At 34.5% G+C, this 23,673-nt stretch overlaps 1 protein-coding gene across 2 annotated transcripts; it reads left to right on the top strand.

Moving 5' to 3' along the window:
• LOC113696942 (uncharacterized) lies at positions 1 to 19,798 on the top strand. Of its 2 annotated transcripts, none has more exons than XM_027216322.2 (3): positions 1 to 370; positions 17,433 to 17,734; positions 18,216 to 19,282. In XM_027216322.2, exons 2-3 carry the CDS (start codon positions 17,443 to 17,445, stop codon positions 18,335 to 18,337), a joined length of 414 nt encoding a protein of 137 aa, XP_027072123.1. In that variant the 5' UTR covers positions 1 to 370; positions 17,433 to 17,442; the 3' UTR covers positions 18,338 to 19,282. The 2 variants fall into 2 exon arrangements, 1 of the variants encoding a protein (XP_027072123.1); XR_011840570.1 differs by lacking the exon at positions 18,216 to 19,282 and adding an exon at positions 19,479 to 19,798 and having other exon boundaries at positions 183 to 370.
• The last annotated feature ends 3,875 nt before the right edge of the window (positions 19,799 to 23,673 follow it).

Here is a 23,673-nt window from a genome sequence, read left to right as displayed (position 1 = left end):
CAATTCACATTTTCCAACCGACCCGTTCCAATTTACCGTTGGAACTCGGGTCACACTCGCAAGCCAAGACTAGCCGTTTGCCAGGAATCAGTAGACGCTATATATATGCTCGTGTCTGTATTCTTACTTTCCAAAAATTCAAGAGAGATAGAGAGAGCGGGATAGGAGAGGGAGAGGGAGAGGGAGAGGGAGAGGGAGAGGGGAAGGGGAAGGGGAAGGGGAAGGGAAAGTGAGGAGAAAGATCAGAAAATTGGGGACGCATTTGTTTCTTGGGAAAAGAGTTGCCTTTTTTTTTTGGGGCTTGATTCTGTCCAGAGTTGGCTGTTTTCTGGAGCTGTGAAGAAAGCTTTTTGAGGAGAAACGATTTCAGGCAAGTATTATTTCTCTTCTCCTTTCTATTTTTTGTTTCCTTTCCCTGGAGATGAGATTCTTCAAATTCCGTGCTTTCTTGCTATGCATATTTGCTTTCAATATCCATTATTTGCTTTCAATTTTGACCTAATGGCAAATTTTCAGCGAATTTGTCCGATTCATGTCTTTGCTTTCAGTGGGGTTTAGACCTAGTTATATTGAATTATGCTTCCAATTTAGTACTGATGGTGTAGATTGTTTATTATTTTTTTTCAAATTTGTTTGAACACTCATAATTATTGCGTCTACTTTTTACATGTTAGAAACTGAAGGTCTTAGAGTGTTGATGCAAATTGAAATTTAAAAAAAGAGAAATAAAACGAAATTAGTGAGCAGTTGTTTCTCCATGGTTGTTTCAAGCACTTTTGTACCCCTACAAAGATTTCATATCCATATCAGTAGGCCAAGAATTCACAAAGTGATATACAAAGGCTGTTAGTTGACCTATGAATGAATGAACTCCTGAGATCAAATTTGCATTCTTGATTCTTCGAATTTAAATTTTGGCTCTAGAGAAAGCCCTTCAGTTTATTACTATCCGTTGCACCTTCTTAAGTGCAAGAGGAGCCAATTATGCATGCCTAACTCCTTTTTTCTGAAAATTGAAATCTAGTGCTTTTTTAGGCGCACACTACTATAGGCATCACCCCCACTTAATTCCAGTAATTTCATTAGTCTATATCAACAATCTGCAGCCATCTCCCAATTAGATTTCAAATTGTCTTGTGTGATTTTTTGTTGCCTTCGTTGGGTTTTAGCCTTTAATGTTATGTGGCATAACTCAAAAACATGAACTGATCTCATGGATTGATTGTTCACTTTGTTTCATAATTCAGTGTCAAAATGACTAAAATCAATACCAGTATTAATCAAAGCATTTAAAGCAGGCTGCATGTAATTTTTTACTAACCATTTTGGCCTCAGATAGTGTAGTTGCTTGACTCAAAACACCTTGTGGTTTAAATGACGTGCCGTTTGCCCTATATGGCTTATTTCATCGACTCATATACCTTTCTATTCGATAAGGAATGGGTTCTTTTTTTTGTAAGCCAAAAGGGGATAGATGGTACCATATGGAGTTTTTTAGTCTTTCAAGTACACTATCAGTGGCCAGAATTCTTTAGTGAATAATTTCTTTGTTGCCTACATTAAAATCTTTGGCTAATACTTTTAATGATTTTAGGCATATTGAGACTGAAATCTGAAACGTTACTGCGCGATTAGTACTTGTGTCAGTTTATATTTTTGAACTATACTGCTTATCAGTAGAGATTGAAACCCCATAGAGAGAATAATGAATCACACTAGAAAATTTTAGTTCTGATTTAGAAATGGCTGTAGATTTTGTCAGAGACAAATGAAATTTTTGGAATGAAATGGCTGTTGATTGCTTTTTTTTTTTTTTTTTCAAGTTTGTTTGAAGACTAATAATTGTAGTGTCTACGTTTTACATTGTATGTTAGAAACTGAAGGTCTTAGAGTGTTCTGTCTACCTCTCTGTTTTGGTTCTGGTTTAAGCAAAATTACCATAATCTTTTATGTTGATGCAATTTGAAATTTAAAAAAAGAGAAAATAAAATGATATTAGTTAGCAGCTGTTTCTCCATGGTTGTTTCATGCTTGAAGGGTAGTCATATGGGATTCCGTATGGTGGTTCTTTATTCTCTCATTTGGGTTTTGATATCTCATGGTAAACGGCATAATGCAGAAACATAAATTTAGCTCGTAGACTGCTTGTTAATGTATTTTTTTTTGGTATTTATAATATCAAGACAATTAACAAAATCCAGTGAAATATGAATTAAGGAATATAGTGTTGGCAACTAGTAAAAGATTGACTAGATTTTATGGCCCCAGATGGTGGAGGTGCTCCAATCACAAAGCTCCGATGGTTTAAATACTATACCATCTGCCCTTCATGGCTTATTTTATCTACTCGTAAATCTATCCATTTGGTGGGTTAATGGGTACTTTTTTTTCGTAAGCTGCAAAAGGGTAGAAGGTATATTTTTAAACCAAATGGAGCTTTTGAGTCCCGCAACTAGACTATCCAGGGCCGAAAAGTTAACTTAATACATATTGCTTACTTTTAACACTTTGGTTAGTTTGACTACTGCTAATCATTTTTAGATTGAAGTATGGAGAACTTTGGATTTTCTGTTGCATGGTCTGTTCTCACTGTTGAATTGTACAATTTGTCATTTCTTGCTTTATTTTTGCATCAGCTGTCGTTTGTTCTGCTTAGTACACTTACTGAAAGACATGTAGCTTGATTACAATAGTGCTGCCCAGGCATGTTCTGTAGTAATTTGTCTTGTGAATGATGGTATTCCTTTGTCATATTGCATTTGATATTTAACTGATCTTGGTGATTGTATGGGGATTCTAGGAAAAAAAAATGAAAAAGATTTGTTTGAGTAAGTAAAGGCTTAGAATGGATTGCTAATAATTTCTTTAGTTGTTAACTGGCAACAAGACTGTTGCTGTCTTTCATTTAGGCTTTGAATTTTTCCTTGTGACAATACGCATGAGCCACTTTTGGTTTCACTGTATACCATCTGCCCAATTGTTAGGTAAAAAGTATTCTTTTGGTTTCGTTTTTGGTTTTACCCAATTGTTGGGTAAAAAGTATATGTTTGCCAGTCAACAGTATCTCTACTTATTTCTATCTTCCCTCTTTTGTCAATGTGGAACTCTGAATGGAAATCCTACTGCCATTCTTAAATGAATAGGCCTCTCTCTTCCCTCCAGGTTTCTTTTCAGATGACTTAACAGATTTTAGCTTTGTTGCTGATTTCTCCATTTGCTCCTACTTTTTCCTTGCAGGAAGTTATTTTAACAAACTTGTTTCCTTCCTTTTTCCTTTTCTTTTTTTTTTTTTTTTGTAATCCTTGCTTTCTTCACTGTCATACTTTCAATTCCGTTCATCTGATGCCCATTTATTCTTCATACTTAAATAGGAGTCAATCTGGGTATACCCTCTTGCTGAAAAGTGTAATTTCATAGTATAGTTGTATATGCATGGTTGTCTTCTACTTTAAGGCAGGAGTTGGGCTTCTTTTGTATTTAATTGTCCATGCTCAATAAATACATGTTAGAAACTGAAATAGAAAGATATACTCCTCGGAGGACCTGATTTTTGAACTCTTCTTGTAGGTTTAGAATTTATTTTACCCATTTTTCTAAATATCCATATATCTTTCTAGTTATTGTGAAATCATTTAAAGAAAAAAAAAAAAAAGAAACTTCCAGGTCTCTTAATATGGGCATAAGTGATTTATTATTCATTTACTGGCAAATAGGATGGTCAGTTATTACTGTTAAGTTCTGCAATTTCGACTTTCAAATTCCTGCACGATCTGTTCCCTCCTACAGGAGTCCTTGTTTCTTAGAATTCCTTTACAACTTGAATTCAGAAGACATGTTGGAGGCAAAAAAGTATCATGATATAACTGGTGCTTCGATATGACTTATCAATTCTCTATGCTGTTCATTTGGACTCTTGGACATTGTTGTGCTTTCTTTGACATAGCTTCTGAAAGTCATATCTCAGGGAAGAACTTTCAGCTTCCTGACAGCCCAGTGGGATGGGCCTTTCTATCCATCATGACTTGTCTTCTACTCTGATTTTCCTCTTCAATTTTCTTCAAATTTTTTAATGGACTAATTACTTTTCCCAAGGCCCTGTCTTTTGGTTTAATGTCTTAGGTAAAGCCCCCACTATTTAGTAGGTGATATCCCATTTTCCTATTTATGGCTTTTCTTCTTGTAAACCTCTGAGTATTTCCTAGAGACATAATGGAATAGAATAGCATATCACAAGCACTTTTGTACCCCTACAAAGATTTCATATCCGTATCAGTAGGTCAAGAATTCACAAAGTGATATACAAAGGCTGTTAGTTGACCTAAGAATGAATGAACTCCTGAGATTAAAACAACATCAACCTCAAATTTGCATTCTTGATTCTTCGAATTTAAATTTTGGCTCTAGTGAAAGCCCTTCAGTTTATTACTATCCGTTGCACCTTGTTAAGTGCAAGAGGAGCCAATTATGCATGCATAACTCCTTTTTTCTGAAAATTGAAATCTAGTGCTTTTTTAGGCGCACACTACTATAGGCATCACCCCCACTTAATTCCAGTAATTTCATTAGTCTATATCAACAATCTGCAGCCATCTCCCAATTAGATTTCAAATTGTCTTGTGTGATTTTTTGTTGCCTTCGTTGGGTTTTAGCCTTTAATGTTATGTGGCATAATTCAAAAACATGAACTGATCTCATGGACTGATTGTTCACTTTGTTTCATAATTCAGTGTCAACATGATTAAAAACAGTACCAGTATTAATCAAAGCATTTAAAGCAGGTTGCATGTAATTATTTACTAAATATTTTGGCCTCAGATAGTGTAGTTGCTTGACTCAAAACACCTTGTGGTTTAAATGACGTGCCGTTTGCCCTATATGGCTTATTTCATCTACTCATATACCCTTCTACTATTAGATAGGGAATGGGTTCTTTTTTTTGTAAGCCAAAAAGGGATAGATGGTACCATATTGAGTTTTTGAGTCTTCCAAATACACTATTTGCGGCCAGAATTCTTTAGTGAATAATTTCTTTATTGCCTACATTAAAATCTTTGGCTAATACTTTTAATGATTTTAGACATTTTGAGACTGAAATATGAAAGCTAACTGCCCAATTAGTACTTGTGTCAATGAAATGGGTAATGCCTAGAGCAGTGAGGGCCTAAGATGGCTGGATTTTAATTTCTAGAAAAGAGGAGATAGGTGCGCATTTGACTTCTCCAGAAATGATGGTGCCATGGATACAGACAAAGGTTTTCATTAGAACCAAAGTTTCAATTTTAAGAATCAACAATGCAAATTTGTTTTTGATATTATTTGGGTCTAAAGAGTTTGCTTTTGTGTGTTCCAATTCTTGGGAGGATTTCACTGGTCAACTAGACAGGGCTTTGAATACCTCTTAGGTGAGGATGTTGTAGTTTAGTGTTTAAGTTGAATATGCACGAGGAACTAAGTAGCGCATCATTTTGTATTTCTGAGATTTTTGTGGCTTTTGTCTTGTCTAGATGAGTTGCTTTGAATATATCTGTGGATTTGTTACAATTTTGAGGTTTGTGGTCAAATAAATGGTTAAGAAATAAAATTTAATTAGAAACTCTGAAACTCAGGTTTTAGAAATTGTAGACATTTGCAAGAAAGCATATTGCGCTTAGATTCAAGTGGAGGATGTTTTTGACCATTCCACCAGGTTTCTGGCAAAAAAGTGCTCAGAATATACTAGGTTAGTAAGAAGTTAGGTAGATTTGTAGAGTTTTGCCCTTTGCATGCAAATATAGGATTCATAGGTAAGGACATTGCACTTTAGGGTGTCAATTGGATATTCAAACGGAGAAAGAAGGAACAAGGTATATCTGCATGTTGTTAGATTCTAATTAGTGTAGGTGGGTTACTTAAGGGGGTTGATGAATATTTGGAACATTGCCAATTAATTTTTTGATAAATGGGCTGTGTTCTGGTCAAACAAATGGAGAAAAGAAAAAAGGCATATTGAACAGAAAGATTGGTTTAAGAAATCCCAAGAATTGCTAGTCAGCAAGGTTCATTTGGAGTCTTTTTAACCATTCTACAAGGCTTAAGACAATGATTAACCAAATAATACTAGGTGAATTAACCATTCTAATTTAGGTGAATTAATTGGGATTTATCTGTGGGTTTTCCTATTACAAATTTTGAGCATTGTTAATGATTTTATGGTAAATAAGTAGCACTGGGGTGAAGAAAACAGAGAAAGTTAAAATGGTATAGGGGATCTGAGGCTCGACTTCTAGAAATTTCAGAGATTTAGAAAAAACCATATTCCATCAAGGTCCATTTAGAGGTTGATTTTGACCATTCTTCAAGGTTTAAGGCAAAAGTAACCAGGCATACTAGGCTTAGTAAGAAGTTAGGTGAATTGTGTAGACTTGTCCTTTGTGAGCATTTACAGGATTTTCATGCAGTGATGTTGCACTTTAGCGTGTGATTTGAGTATTGAAATGGACGACGAGCTGAAAATAGTATATGCATGTTTTCTTCGATGTTGAGATTTTGTTGGACTAATTTATCTAGATGGGTTACTTGGAATCTGTTTGGGTTTATTAAAAATCTTCAATATTGTTAATGAATTTTATGGTGATAACTACTGTTCTGGAGAAAAGAAAATAGGTGAATTAGAAACTAAAACTTAGGTTTTAGAAATCCCAACAATTATGAAAAAGCATTTGCAGGAAGGTTCATTTGGAGGTTGTATTTTCATCATTATACAAGGCTTAAGGTAGAGAGTTACCAGTTTGCACCGAGTTTGCTGCTAAGGAAACAATTATGCTTAGAAATTTGCTGGTTTTGTACTGAGTTTGGTTCCTTAGCAGATGAGTTACTTGGGATGTAAATTGAAAATCCTGATGGTGACACAAGGAACTAAGTATTGCATCTTCTTGATTCTATCTAATTTAGATGAATTACTTGGGGTTTATCTGTGGGCGTGTGACTAATTTTTAAGTGTTGTCAATGATATTATGGTAAGTGATTATGTGGTGAAATTGGTGGAGAAAATGATGATGGTATTCAAATCTGAGTCTCAGCTTCTAGAAATTATGGAGATTTACAAGAAAGCATATTGTAACAGGGTCCATTAGGGGTTGGTTTTGGCTATTCTACAAGGTTTAAGCAAAGAGTACTGGTACATATTAGGCTGAGTAAGAAGGTGGTGAATTGTGCAGAACTTTGTCCTTTGTATGCAAATATTGGACTCTCATTTAACGACTTTGTACTTTATAGCATTTGATTTGAATTTTCTAATGGGCCACCAGTTGAAAAAAGTATATGTGCAATCTCATTGAATTTGGGGATTTTGTTGGACTCTCTTTCTTTAATCTTGGTGAGTCACTTGGAATGTATTTGGGCTTGTTAAAAGTCTGGAATATTGTCAATAGATTTCAGATAATTACTGTACAGGAGAAAAAAATGTCAATTAGAAACTCAACCTTCAGTTTCTGAAATCCCAAAAATTGCAAGAAAAAGGTAATTTTTTTTTTGGAGGGGGGGTTTTCTTGCCCTTACCATTTTACAAGGCTTAAGGCAATGATTACATAGAACATAGTAAGTTTGGTTAGAAGTTTGCTAGTGTTGTTACAAGTATTAAGGCAGTGATCAAATAGAGCTTAGTGCAGAGTTTTCTCACCATTTTACAAGGATTAAGGCAATGATCAAATAGAACAGACAAAGTTTAGTCAGAAGTTTGTTAGTGTTGTGTAGAGTTTGGATCCTTTGCAGGCGATTAGAGGACTGATACACAAGGACATTGCTCTTCAGGATTTATATTGAACGTCTAGATGGTGACTAAGGAACTATGTATTGCATCTTTAGGGATTCTATCCAAGTTTCTTGGGATATATATGGGGGTTTATTACAACTTTTGAATACTGGCAATGATTTTATGGTTGATAAGTAGTACAATGGTGAAATAAATAGAGAAAATAATTATGGCATTTCGAATATGAAACTCAGCTTCTAGAAATTCCAGAGATTACAAGAAAGCATATTATACCAAGGTCTATTCAGGAGATTTTTTTTAACAAGGTTTTAGGCAAAGGGTAACCAGAACTTAGTAGGCTTAGTAAGAAGTTAGGTGAACCATGCAGAGTTTTGTCCTTGGTCGGCAAGTATAGGACTCATATGCAATGATGTTAGCTTAAGCATTTGATTTGAGTATTCATATAGGCGACAGTTGAAACAAAGTGTATGGTGCATCTTGTTGGATTCTAAAATTTTATTGGACTCTAATTGGTCTAGGTGAATGACTTGGAATCTATTTGAATTCATAAAAAATCTGGAATACTGTCAAGGAATTTTATGGTAGATGAGTAGTCTACTGGAGAAAAGAAAAATAGGTCAATTAGAAACTGAAAGTTAAAGGTTTAGAAATTTTAAAGAATCACAAGATAGCATATTGTAGCACAGTTCATTTGGAGGTTGTCTTTTTACCATTCTACAAGGCTTAAGATAGTTTTTAGAGCATACTGAGTTTGATTATAAGTTTGCTGGTGTTGTGTAGAGTTTGGTCCTTTTACAAGCAATTAGAGGACTTGGAGGCAAGGAAACTGCACTTTAGGATTTAACTTGAATGTCCAGATGGTGACATGAGGAACTAGTATTGCATCTTTTTGGATTCTATGTAATTTAGGTGAGTTACTTGGCATTTATCTGTGGGTTTGTACAAATTTCAAGTATTGTCAATGACTTATTGCAGATAACTAGTATCGTGCTGGAATTAACGGATAAAATAAAACTGGTATTTCAAATTTGGGACTCAGCTTCTATAAATGCTAGAGATTTACAATAGCAAGCTATTCCAAGGTCCATTTAGAGGTTGTTTTCAGTTTAAGGCAGTGAGCAAACCTTAACATACTAGGCTTGCTAAAAACTTAGGTAAATTGTGCAGAGTTTCTTCCTATATTGGACTCTTATGCATTGTTGTTGAAGTTTAGCATTTGATTTGAGCAGTCAAATGGATGGAAGGTGGAATAAAGTATATGCACATCTTGTTGGATTCTTAAACATTTTTGGACTCTAATTAATCTAAGTGAGTTACTCAGAATCTATTTGGGTTGTTAAAGACTTGAAATATTGTTAAAAACATAGTAGTGTTCTGCAGGAAAGACGAAAGGTCAATTTGAAACTGATATTTAGGTTCTAGATGTCCCAAGAATTAGAAGAAAGCATATTTCAGCAAGGTTCTATTATAGGTTGTTTTTTAACATTCCACAGCCTTTATGGCAAAGTGTAACAAGAACATACTAACTTTACTAAGAAGTTGGTAGATTTATCTAGAGTTGAGTTCCTTTATGGCAAATATAGGACTCTTATGTAAGGGCATTGCACTTTTAGGGTTTAACTTGAATATTCAGATGGTTTATATGTGCTTGTTAGATTCTGAGATTTAGTTGGATTCTATCTCATGATGGCGAATTACATCTATTTGGGTTGTTAAGTATCTGGAATATTGTCAGTTTGTTTTATGGTTGATAAGTAGTGTTATGGAGAAAAGAAAAAAAGGTCTTCTAGAAACTGGCTCTTGGTTTCTAAAATCCCAAGAATTACCAGAAAGCATATAACACCCAAGGTTCATTTGGAGGTTATTTTTTACCATTCTACCGGGTTTATCGCAATAAGTAACAAGAACATACTAATTTTATTAAAAAGTCTGTTTGATTGTGCAGAGCTTAGTTCATTTGATTGCAAATATAGGATCCTTATGTAAATGCATTGGATTTTAGGATTTAAATTGAATATTCAGATCAGGATACTAGGAATCATGTATTGCATCTTTTTGGATATTGAGATTATGTTGGATTGTATGTAATGAAAATGAGTTATTTGGAATTTATTTGTGGGTTTGTTATAATGTTGGACTATTGTAAATAGTTTTATGGTAGATAAGTAGTGCTCTGGTGAAACAAATGCAGAAAAGAAAGAAATGTTAATCAGAAACCGAAACTCAGGGTCTAGATAATTTGAAGAGTTACAAGAAAGCATATTGCATCCCATGGTTCATTTGGAAGTTGTTTTTTGGACCAGTCTACATGGTTTAAGGCAAAGAGTAATAAGAAATTAGTGGAATCATGCAGAGTTTTGTTCCTTTGCAGGCAGAAATTTGACTATTGTCTAAGGAGGTCACAGTGTGGGTTTTAAATTGACTATTTAGATGGTGACAATAAGGAAGAAAAGTATTTTGCATCTTGCTGGATTTTGGTAGAGTATTACGGAATTAAAGTTAATCTGGTTGAGTAACCTGGAATTTATTTGTGGGCTCATTACGAATTTGGGAGATTGTTTAACAAATTTTTATGTGAAATAAGTGGTCTTCTGATGAAATAAATTGGTGATAAAAAGGGTGTCATTAGAAATTGATGCTCAGGTTTTGGAAATTCTTTATTTTTTTTTGTCAAAACGATATTGTATTAATAAAACTTGGTACTACAAAAGTTCTAAGCTTCCAAACTTGGTACTGCCCATCAGATCATCTTGTGCCATCTGTTTGAGCCACAGGGGAAAGCTAAGCTTCCACATTATATTCTTCACTAATGTTGATGCAAATTTTGCTACATAATGACTCAGACAATTCCTTTTCCCACTAACAAACTTGAACTTGCAAACAGAAAACCAATCTGCTAACGAAATGATGCCTTCCACTATAGTTGTCACTGTGTGGTTCTCGGTTCTTCTTTCTTTTATCATGTTTACCACATTTTTACAGTCAGATTGCAATTCAATTTTCGCCTATCCTGCATCTTTTGCCATCAGCAGAGCTTGTTTAATTGCTGCCGCTTCTTCCACTATTGCTCTTCCTTTCTTTAGTTCCTGCACTGCCCTCACTTCTACTAGTTCCCCTTTCCAGTTTCTTGCAACTATCCCAAGTCCTGTTCTGATCTTCTTTGTAGACACAGCAGCATCCTGTTAATTCTTATTGTATCACACTGGAGAGGAAGTCCATCTTCGGTTCATCATTTGTTGTCTTGGTTGGTCCTCCATTTTCTCCAGATTCCCCTTGTTTACCTCTGTGTATTCCGTCCATTTTTTCTGAGCTCTCCTGATGGTTGAGTTGCTGTCCATTCTCTTGCCCTCAAACATGAATTTGTTTCTTGTTTTCCATATTTGCCAACGTATATTGAGTGTGAGTTCCAAGTGCCCCTCTCTATTCTCCACTTTGCATGCATCTATAAGACATTCCCACTATCTCCAAAAATTAAACCTTAGATCATTCAAGCCTTCAATGGTGCTAATTTCCATGTCTGTTGCACATTGGTGCAAGAAAAGAACACGTGTTCAAGAGTTTCTACTTCCTCTCCACAACATCTGCACATAGGATCACCCATTTTTGTTCTATGGAATATGCATTCTTGAATCGGGAGTACTCTTGTAAGCATTTCCAGAAAAATTGTTTATGCTTATGTTTAATGTTCAGGTTCCACAAACCTTTTCAAACTTTATCCTTCCTAGGTCGAGTACTAGCCTCCTCATGCTTTCCTTTTTCACACTGGGGTTTCTTCTTCCTCTGCTTAGCTAGAGCATAGCCTGTTTTCACAGTATACACCCCAGATTTGGAATGTCTCCAGTACATCCGGTTCTTTCTTTGGAAGCAACTGATATGAATGCTTTGTATTTGCTCTACATCTTCCTGACAGAAAGTTTCCTTCAGTAACTCCATATTCCATTTGCCACCTGATAAAAGCCGATAAACTGTTTTCACTCTACAAACTGTAGGTTTTCCGTTCTAACCTTGCCCTCTTCTGTATTAGGTGGCCACTTATTATTCCATTTATCCACTGTATTCCCGTCTCCAATCCTTTTCATTATTCCTTTGGCTAGCAATTCTCTTGCATTGGATATACTTTTCCATACCCAAGAATCACTGTTCTTTACCTTGCTTTCAAAAAGGTTTCTATCTCTCAAATACCTGGCTCTGATTACTTTGCTCATCAGCAGGTTTGGTTGAATTAAAATCCTCCAGCATTGTTTGGCCAGGAGAGCTTCATTAAAGTTTTCTAGGTCCCTGAACCCAAGTCCACCATTTCCTTTAGTTTCAGTGATCTTGTTCCAACTCACCCAGTGCATTCTTTGTCCGTATTCACCATTTCCCCACTAAAAATTTGCAATTCTTTTACAGATCTCCTTACACAGGCTCCTTGGAAGCTTGAAGCATGACATAGTATAGGAGGGTAAGGCCATGATGATTGACTTGATTAACACTTCGTTTCCTGCTTGACTTAGAAATTCTGAGAAGTTACATTTAGCACTTTGATTAGTTTGACTAAGTATGAAAAAATTTAGATTTTCTTCAAAGTATGTTTTTGCATCAGCTGTCTTTCATTATGCTTAGAATGTTTAGTGATAGACGTGTAGCTTAATTCAGTTATGCTGCTCAGGCATGTTCTATTTTAATTTGTTTTGTGAATGATGGTATTCTCTGTCATATTGTAGTTGATACCTAATTGATGTTGATGCTTGTATAGGGATTCTAGTAAAGAAAAAAGGACTTGCCTAAGTCACTAAATACTTAAAATTGATGGCTAACAATTTCTTCAGTTATTAACTGGCAACAATTATTACTGTCCCTTATTTAGGCTTTGATTTTTTCCTAATGACAAGACGCATAACCTGCTTTTAGTTTCACTGTATACCATCTGCCTTCATTTGGAGGTCTGGGTCATTTCTATTTTCTTTTTGTTTATTAGAATTGTTGGTTTAACAGTGTGTGTTTGCAAGTCAACAGTGTCTCTACTCATTTGTCTCTTATATCTTTTATCACTTAGGAACTTTTGAATGAAAATCTTACTGCCTATCTTAAATGAGTAGGCCGCTCTTTTCCCTCCAGATTTCCTTTCAGATGGTCACACAGATTCTGGCTTTATTGCTAATTCTAACATTTTCTCCCACTTTTTCCTTACATGGAATTATGTTGATAAACTTGTGTCATTTGCTTTTCTTTATAATTTTTGGAATCCTTGCTTTCTTGACTATTATACCTTGATTTCCGTTCATCTGCTACCCATTTGTTCTTCATTTGCTACCCATTTGTTCTTCATACATAAATAGGAGTTAATCTAGGTATGCCCTGTTTCTGAAAATTGTAACTTCATAGTATAGTGGTTCTATATGCATGGTTGTCTTCTACTTCAAGGTAGGAGTAGGTCTTCTTATGGCTTTGTTTTTTGTCCTGCTTTTCCTTCTCATATTCGATTGTCCATGGTCAATAAATACATGTTAGAAACTGAAATAGAAAGATATAATCCTTGGAGAACATGATTTTTGAACTCTTCTTGTAGGTTTAGAATGTGTTTTACCCATTTTTCTGGATATCCATATATCTTTCTGGTTATGCCGAAATCATTTAAACAGAACAAAAGAAACTTCTGGATCTCTTAAAATGGACATAGTTGATTTATTATTCATTTACTGGTAAATAGGATAAACAGTTATTACTGGTAAGTTCTTCAATTTCAACTTTCAATGATATAACTAATGCTTTGATCTGACTTAGCGATTTTCTATGCTGTTCATTTGGACTATTGGACATTGTTGTACTTTCTTTGACATAGCGTCTGCAAATCATATCTCGGGGAAGAACTTTCAGCTTCCTGACAGCCCAGAGGGATGGGCCTTTCTATCCATCACGACTTGTCTACTAGTCCTATTTTCTTCTTCAATTTTCTTCAAATTTTTTCATGGACCAAGAACTCATTTCATGGCCCTGTCGTTTGGTTTCATGTTTTAGGTAAAGCTCCCACTATTTAGGTGATATCCCATTCTCCCATTTATGTCTCATCTCCATATTAGTGGGCCAAGAATTCACAAAGCTGCATACAAAGGCTGTTAGTTGATCTATGAGGTCCCTCCAATCCTCTAAGCGCATAAGAATGAACTCCTAAGATTAAAACATCATCAATCTCAAATTTGCATTCTTGATTCTTGTAATTTAAATTTTGGCTCTATTGAAAACCCTTCATTTTGTTACTATCCATTGCACCCTCTTAAGTGCTGGAGGAGCCAATAGCGCATGCCTATCTCCTTTTTTTTTTTTTTTTTTTCTGGAAATTGAAATCTAGAAATTTTTTGGGCCCTCACTACTGTAGACATCATCCGCTTAATTCTAGTAAGTTCATTAGTCTTTATCAACAATCTACAGCTAACTCCCAATCAGATTTCAAATTGTCTAGTGTGATTTTTTATTGCCTTCGTTGGGTTTTGGCCTTTAATGTTGTGTGGCATAGTTTGAAAACATAAATTGATCTCATGGACCGAGTGTGCACTTTGTTTCATAGTTCAGTATCAAAATGATTAAAATCAATTCAAGTATTAATCAAAGCATTTAAAATGGGCTTCATGTAATTATTTACTAAATATTTGGGCCTCAGACAGTGTAGTTGCTTAACTCAAGACACCTTATGGTTTAAATGACCTGCCGTTTGCCCTATATGGCTTATTTCATCTACTCATATACATTTCTATTATATAGGGAATGGGTTTTTTTTTTGTAAGCCAAAAAGGGATAGATGGTACCATATGGAGTCTTTAAGTCTTTCAAGTATGCTATCTGCGGCCAAAATTCTTCAGTGAATAATTTCTTTATTGCCTACATTAAAATCTTTTGTTATACTTTTAATGATTTTAGACATATTGAAACTGAAACATGAAAGCTAACTACACAATCAGTACTAGGGTCAGTTTATATTTTTTGAACTATGCTGCTCATCAGTAGAGATTGAGACCCGATAGAGAGAATAATGACATAGTAGAAAGTTTTAGTTCTGATTTAGAAATGGCTGTAGATTGTTGTCAGAGACAAATGAACTTTTGAAATGAAGTAGGTGATGCTTGGGGTAGTGAGAGCCTAAAAATGCTGGATTTTAATTCTAGAAAAGAGGAGATAGGTGCACAATTGACTTCTCTAAAAATGAGGGTGCCATGGATACAGGCAAAGGCTTTCGTTTTTTATATTGTTTGGGTCTAAAGAGTTTGCTCTTGTGTGTTCTGATTCTTGGAAGGACTTCACTGGTCAACTGGACAGGCCTTTGATACCTCTTAGGCGAGCACGTTGCACTTTAGTGTTTAAGTTGAATATGATATGAGGAACTAAGTAGAGCATTATTTTGGATTTCTGAGATTTTTATATCTGTGAGTTTGTTACAGTTTTGTGGCATTGCGGTCAAATAAATGGAGAAGAAATAAATTTTAATTAGAACTGAAACTCAGGTTTTAGAAATTGCAGACATTTGCAAGAAAACATATTGCGCTTAGATTCAAGTGGAGGATATTTTTGACCATTCCACAAGGTTTCTGGCAAAGAGTGCTCAGAATATACTAGGTTAGTAAGAAGTTAGGTGGATTTGTAGAGTTTTGCCCTTTTGCATGCAAATATAGGATTCATAGGTAAGGATGTTGCACTTTAGGATTCATAGGTAAGGATGCTGGACTTTAGGGTGTCTATTGGATATTCAAATGGTGAAAGAAGCAACAGAGTATCTGCATGTTGTTGTGATTCTAATTAGTATAGGTGGGTTACTTAGAGTTTAATTGTGGGTTGTTGAATACTTGGAATATTGCCAATTGATTTTGTGATAAATGAGCTGTGTTCTGGTCAAACAAATGGGGAAAAGAAAAAAGGCATTTAAAATAGAAACTTAGGTTTAAGAAATCCCAAGAATTGCAAGTAAGCGAGGTTCATTTGGAGGTGGTTTTTTGTTTTTTTGTTTTTAACCACTCTACAGTGCTTAATGCAATGATTAACCATTTAATACTAAGTTTGTTTAGAAGTTTGCTGGTGCTGCGCAGAGCTTGGTTCCTTTGCCGGTATTAGAGGACTTGTATACAAGGACGTATTGCACCTTTTTGGATTCTATCTAATTTTAGGTGAATTACTTGGGATATATCTGTGGCTTTTTCTTTTACAAATTTTGGGCAATTGTCAATGATTTTATGGTAAATAAGTAGCCCTGGGGTGAAATAAACAGAGAAAGTAAAATGGTATGGGGGATATTGAGTATAAAAGAATTCCTTTTGCGGGAGTTTTATTTGAGTATTCAAATGGATGGCGGGCCAAAAATATTATACGCATGTCTTCTTGAATATTGAGATTTGGTTGGATTTTAATTAATCTAGATGGGTTACTTGGAATCTGTTTTGGTTTTATTAAAAATCTTCAATATTGTTAATGTATATTATGGTGGATAAGTACCTTTCCAGAGAAAAGAAAATAGGCCAATTAGTAACTAAAACCTAGGTTCTAGAAATCCCAAGACTTACAAGAAAGCCTTTTGCAGGAAGATTCACTCGGAGGTTGTATTTTCACCATTATACAAGGCTTTAGGCAAAGGGTAACCAGAATATACTAAATTATGCTTAGAAATTTGCTGGTTTTGTGCAGAGTATGGTTCCTTTGCAGGCAATTAGATGACTCATATACAAGGATGTTGTACTTTGGGATTTAAGTTCTATCTAATTTAGACGAGTTACTTGGGATTTATCTATGGGCTTGTTACTAATTTTTGAGTGTTGCATGGTAGATAATTAATTTTGTGGTGAAATTATAGGAAATGATGCTGGTATTCAAATCTGAGTCTCAGCTTCTAGAAATTATAGAGATTTACAAGAAAGGTTCATTAGGGGTTGCTTTTGGTAATTCTACAAGGTTTAAGCAAAGAGTACCAGTACATACAAGGCTTAGAAGTTAGGTGAATTGTGTAGAGTTTTGTCCTTTGCGTGCAAATATTGGACTCTCATGTACTGTAGCATTTGATTTGAATAGTGTAATGGGCCACCAGTTGAACAAACTATATGCGCATCTCATTGGTTTTAGAGATTTTCTTGGACTCTGGTTAATCTTGTGAGTCACTTGGAATAGATCTAGGCTTGTTAAAAATCTGGAATATTGTGAGTGGATTTCAGATAAGTACTGTACAGGAGCAAAAAGGTCAAGTAGAAACTCAACCTTCCGTTCCTGAAAAATTGTTCATTTTGAGGGGTTTTCCCCTTACCATTTTACAAGGCTTAAGGCAATGATTAAATAGAACACATACTAAGTTTGGTTAGAAGTTTGCTACTAGCAGTGTGCGGAGTTTTCTTACCATTTTTCAAGGATTACGGCAATGATCATATAGAACATACTACGTTTAGTTAGAAGTTTGCTGGTGTTGTGCACTTTTGTACGTTAAATAGAACATCACTTTTGTACGTTAAATAGAACATACTACGCTTAGTTCTGGTTTTCCAAGAGGAAAAAAAAAGAAATTCAAGGAAAAAAGAGACCTTAGATATTCAAGTATCCATTTTCTATTACTTGTTTGTTAAACAAGTAACAAATTACGTAATATATAAGCCATTCATAAATATAACAAGAACTTTATATAAATTTCAAAAACTCATCTTATTTAATTTGCATGTTGATCATGTCCTAGCAGGTAACATTAAATGAAAACTGGAATTAACCAGGCACAATTCAATCATGGATGCCACTTCAAGAACAATCTAAGAGCAGGATATTTGACTGCTAATAGGTTTAAAGGGGTATTGATTATCAGCTGCATAATTGAAACTGAAATTGCCGTGTGTAACACCATAATAGATTGGTTGGCCACCGTTAACGAGGCAAGACCCGCCGCCATTTTGAGACAAGACAGCAGGATTAATCTTTTCAGCGCTTTGAAAGCCGGAGCAGGACAGCTTGACCTGGGTCTGAGTGCAAGTGCAATCGTTAAAGATGGTGAGTTTGAACTCCGGCTTGGATTGTACCTTTGCTCCTGTTGGAGCCTGCAATATGATTAGACTTGATAGAGAGCATCCTTGAGCATTTGCAGTGCCTGCAAGTTAAAATGAATTACTACTACCAATTAACAACATAACACATATTAATATTAATTCTAAAGAAAAACACATTATACACATACATATTATTATTAAACTAAGGATGAAATGCATGCATCAAAAACATGTAAATACATGCATTGTATGTCTAAAGTGGACCAGCCAAAAGTTTTGAAGTTGATAACACTATTATTTTATCTCCTACTTGAATAAAAAAAAAAGATGTTTTCAAGTATAGATTTTAATGAAAATTTATCAATACACATATCTAATTTTTTTTTTTTCAAAATTAAACGTGCACCTGCTCGACACAGCGTGCACACGTGTATATATATATGTATATGTACAGTTTCTATGATTCTTTTTGAAATCTACTGCAGTTGATATAGTGATGCATTTAGAAACTGTACCTGCGCTCAATAGACCAAGAAAGAGAGGCAAGCAAAGGATCTTGAAAATGGCTGCCATCTTCTTTGTTCTCGTCTCTTTTCAAAGATTCTGAATCTTAAAGTGTGCTACTTTTATCTGCATATGCATAAGAGAACTTCGGAATTTATACATGCAAGACTTTCAAATGTATATGGAAAAACGAGCATTGGAGGGTAAGAATTAATTTGCATGCGAAGGGGAATCCATATACATGGGATGGTATATTCATAGTGGACTAGCTTCAAAGATGTCTGTCTCGTTATCAATGAAACAATTAAGACGCCAAAGATTTTTGCTAAAAAACAAAGAAAGAATCTCTCCATGCATATAAACCTGATTATATTTCATTAAATTAGAGATTTTATTATATCAACGGTGTATTTGACACATTCCATTTATTTTTCTTTAATAAGAAAAATAAACCCGATATAATTTTTTCTTAACGGGAGGACTCGTTAAGAGAGGCATTAGGTGATCAATTTGGTGTTTTTTTTTTTTTTTTTCTATGTATGTTAAAGTGACTAAACGCAGATAGTGGAATTAATGTGATTGCGTGCATTTATATAGCAAATGAGATACAATTGTCAGGAAAATCCTTTAAAAGATGGAGAGTTATTAATGTACCTTTGATTGACATCCCAAAATTCCAGTTCTTGTGATTTCATATCATTTCTATTTAAAATGTCCCAGATTGAATTGTTTTAAATGTTAAAAGAAGATTCTCATTAGCACATTAATTCCCTTGATTTTTGTATTTAAAAGGCAATCGCTTTCTGTTTATATTTGATTCTCATTAATTTGTTTCCCGCAATGATTTGTATCCTCATTTGCAGATCTCTTTTCATTTCCCAATTTTTCCCTATATTTTAACCTAAGTTCTTCTAGACAGCAAGTTTGGCCATATTTCAGACTGGACATTTTTTGCTATCACAACATGGGATGTTTTTGGCCCACCCATTTTTTGAAACGGCTTTTACAACATCCAGTTCCGTTTTAACAAGCCCAAAATCCATCCAAAGCTACCCATTTGTTGCTGTAGCAATAGATTAAATGGTCAATTTCGTTCATAAACTTCTTTTTAATGTCAATGTGGTCCCTATGTAATTTTTTGGCCAACTTAATTCCTATACTTATTTAGCGGTTCCAATTACCATGTAATTTTGATCAAATTTTTAATTGAGCTTGATCAAATTTCTAATTGAGCAACTAAGCAGGGTAGTTCGTGTACTTCACTGTTGGGGGGCCATAAGATAAGAAGAAAAATTGAAGGGAAAAAAAAAACTCAAGAAGCAGTGACATAACACTCTAAAAGCTTGATGGTTGTTAGAGCATCCAAAATAATTTCTCATTGCCACTATCATCTGCCACCACCACCGCCGCATATCTTTCTTGGATATGCGAATCAGAATCTTGCTTCAAACAAGGCTCGAGAACGAACCCGGATGAGCCATCGGATTCAGCCTTGGATCATCCCATCCCTTAAAGTTTGGACAAATAAGCTCCCAAAGTTTACCGAAAAAGGGCTGCATCAAAATCATTCCCTTGAGCTTTACGCCGTCGCCTAGCCCATCTCGACTTGCTCTCACTGCGATGTCATGGCAATGTTACCTCCAGTGCTATTGCCGAAGAAGAAGACCTTGGTGAAGTCGGCATGATTGTTATTTGTTTATCCATGAATGGGGGGCCTTGTTTATCTTTGGCGTGAGATGTGACCCAATTGCATATGAGTTCAATACTTGCCGATTAAGGACAAAACTCTGCATGGTTCACCAGAAGAAAGCAGAATAGGAGATAGTTTGTAATTTGACTCCAGAACATATTTTTGGCAGTTTGAATTAAGGCCTTAGGACTAGATTAGGTGACTATTAATTAATTAATGCTTCAACTTGTCAAGGTTTTTTTTTTTTTTTTTTTGAAAAAGATCCAATTTGTCGAGTTGCAATTTACTTTATTTTCTCTTATTAGAAGTGATGTAACCTATATGGGACATAGGGGCATTTGAGTTTTGTAATTCTCTTTTTCCTTTTCCTTTTAATTTTAATTACTTTTTATTTTGTTGCATGTGATCGAGTGGGCTAAGAGTGCACTATTCCTTGGTTTTTCCAATGGAAATCTTGGAATTAATTATCGCGTTTTGATTCCCATTTATGTGTTGCGCACGTTTTATGTGTTCAGATATTAATAATGCTTAGTTTAAATTAACTCAATTTTGGCCTTAAAATTAAAAGAATAAAATTAAACTCACAACTAGTTTTGCTGGGTGTAAGGAGGTGCTTAAGGGTAAAACCTCGAACTTTTCCAGTCACAAATGTAGCTCTAGAATACGTTTCTTTGATTTCAAAAGATCTAGAGCTATCTAGTTAAAGGGTTTTAATTTTGTATTTTGGCATCAAAAAATTACTTTTTTAGGTGATTAGGTATACTAAATTCAATATCCAATATTGACTTCAAATTTTTAGAAGCCCTTCTCCTAGACTTGTGCATCCAAATTCTTCACCTTGATTAAGTCCCATTATAGGTCCTTTTTTAAATTTTTCTTATTTTAATTTTGAAAAGCCCAAAAAATCATCTTAAATAAAATTCTTAAATATCTTTTTTATTTTTTTTTAAGAAAAATGGGGTGTGATGTACAGGAAGTTAGAGCTCCACAAAATAAATAAATAAAAGAATAAAAAAAATTTTGTACTTCAATTCTTCAAGTGAGACTCTAAGGTTGCGTTGGGTTCCATAGAATTGGAATTGAAATTTTATAGAATCTGAATGCTATGAATTAGAATTGCAAATTTTTTTGTTTGGGAAATGCTTAAAATTGATACATAATTCATTTGAAATTCTAAATTCTTTGTTTGAATGAGAGAAGAATTCATTAGGAGTTAGAATTGTTTCCATGTAACATTTGTTTTTATAAAAATTTTCTTTTTTGCTTTTTCGCTATATAATAATTTATTTTTTCTTACATTTAGCTAATTGTTACTAAAGTTTTAAAGGAAAAAAAACCAATGAGTGCCTTTAATAATTTATTTTTTTCTTCGATTTAGCTAATTGTTACCAAAGCTTTAAAGCAAAACACCAAATAGTTCCTTTTTTGCAAAAAAAGAAAAAGAAAAAGAAATCGATATATTATGGTTGCTTCCTTTTTTTCTTACTTAAATTATGTTAGTAAAAAACTAATTATATATTCTAACTTAAAAGTAGCCAATATTTATCAAGTTAAATCCTAATACTTTTTTTAAGTTAAAAATTTTAAAGTTTACAAAACCAAAAGACTACTTTGTTATACGAAGGGGGAGGAAAGTCATAATTTGTACCTATTATAAATGTTCGAGCGTTGCATCTTACAAGAAAGTTCTACAAACGTTTTTGAAAAAAAAAATCTTACAAGAAAGTTCCAGTAGATGAATATGCAAATAAAGTAATTTAAGCACAAAGAAAATGGGAAAGAAAGCATAATTATATATTGCTACCATTCTTCAGTAAATGGCCATTCTAACATTAAATTAAGTTTGAATAATTTCCTATCAAACTTCAATTTCCACGATGGCCTCGTATAATTTCATAGTCGACAAACATTGCTCATGCTAGAGCATTTCTAAATTGTGTCCGCTCCCTGGTAGGTCGCATTGTTTGAAATTGATTCTCATTAATAGCATATTCACCACCATCATTATTTGAAACATCATCTTCCATTTCATCTTCCAATCTTAATCTTCCATTTAGGGGTGTGCAAAGTCGAAAAATTCCGATTTAACGACCGATTTCGAATTGAATTCGGAATTTTAAATTCGATAATTCCGAATGGAATTCGGTAATTATGATTTTAAATTGATCGAAATTGGGTCAAATTCGAAGATATAATTTTTGAAATCGGAATTTCCAATTTCGAATTCCAATTTGAAATCGATAATCGAATTCGAAAATATAATTTCGATTTCGTTTTATAATATTTATATATATAATATAATATTTTTAACAATATATTATATGTAATATATAATTTATATTATATAACATAATAAGTTAATAACAATAATACATTAATACTGAATCACTGATACATCTAACAATTAACAAAAATCACAAAACAACCTTCAAAAGGACAAAAAAGCAAAAGTGCAAATTGAAAAACCTAATCTGTTCTTCCGTCCGCCTCTTCCTCAATTCGTCTCTCCAGTCTCAGTGTCTCACCTTCAGACCTTCCTATTCTCTGCTTCCACCTCTCTCTTCAGTCGAGAGTAAAGACTTGAGAAGGAACTCAACTATTTTGCCTTCAGTTTTCCTACTTCTAGGGCTTTCATCTTCACTCTCTCTCACTCTCGATTTTGATAGGTTGCAATTTTATCATTTATTTTATTATTAATTTCCTCTATTACCTGACCCGATGTGAATTAATTGTTAGATTCTACTCACTTTTAGTATTTTGCATTTGTTTCAGGGAGTAGAACGAAAATATGATAACAGGTGCCAATTTGTCAGGAAAGGAGTCCAAGTCATAGAGCTTAGCCCAAGGGCATTGTTGGCAAAGAAAAAAATCTTTTGCCCTTTGTTTTGGCAATGGCTGAACCGAAGAGGGGTTGTTCCTTTCCCTTGGGGGGAGCCGCCGCACAGCCTTGAGAGCATTAGATACGAAATAGAGCAAACAATGGCAGATAACTTTTTAGCTTAGTCTTTTTGACTTTTCCTTGTGGGCTCAAGTAGCTTACCTCTCGTATGTCAGAGGCAAATATGAGCAATTGAATGATTCCTTGTAGTTTTTTTCCTTTTGACTTTTCCTTGTGGTCTGTGGTGAATTGCTCCTGCCGCATGATGGCCGCGAGTATTGCTTCAGCTTTACATGGGTTTTTTTGCATCGAACATGAACTAATTTTCTCACTCTAGTCAAGGGATAATGGAGGCTTTGATTCGCCTAAAAATTGTGAGATCGATTTAATTTTACCTTTTTCCTTTTATTTATTGGTATTCACATATTCCTTGATTGCAGTGCTTATGATTGTTCAATTAATTGATTGTCTTGGATCCGGATAATTAGTTAATTTGAGAATCTATTGTCAATCAGGGCGTTAGATCCGTAATTGTCTAATTGCTCTGAATTAGTGACAACTGGCATAATTAGATTTGTGTCAGAGGGATACGTGGGCTAATTTAAAATAACCCTGGTAGTGCGTTATTTGGTTAGAATAGGACTTCTCTAATACGTAAGGCAATTGGGAAATTAAATCCTATGGGCGTACCTAGGATTATTTTTCAATTAGAGTAGTGGTTAACGGGCGTGCCTTAATCACCGACACAGTAAGGAGGAGTTGACTGTCATCGCTTGTTTGGCAGTTATAACATATTTATTGATAAATAATTGGCATTGCCTTTGCTTCGATGATTAATTAGGTGCACCAATACTGAAGTTATTTCTTGGCT

The sequence above is a fragment of the Coffea arabica genome, chromosome 1c (genome assembly GCF_036785885.1).
Source record: "Coffea arabica cultivar ET-39 chromosome 1c, Coffea Arabica ET-39 HiFi, whole genome shotgun sequence".
In the NCBI taxonomy this organism is placed as follows: Eukaryota; Viridiplantae; Streptophyta; class Magnoliopsida; order Gentianales; family Rubiaceae; genus Coffea; species Coffea arabica.
The sequence above is the reverse complement of the archived record's forward strand: the minus strand, read 5'-3'. Positions and strand labels throughout refer to the sequence as shown.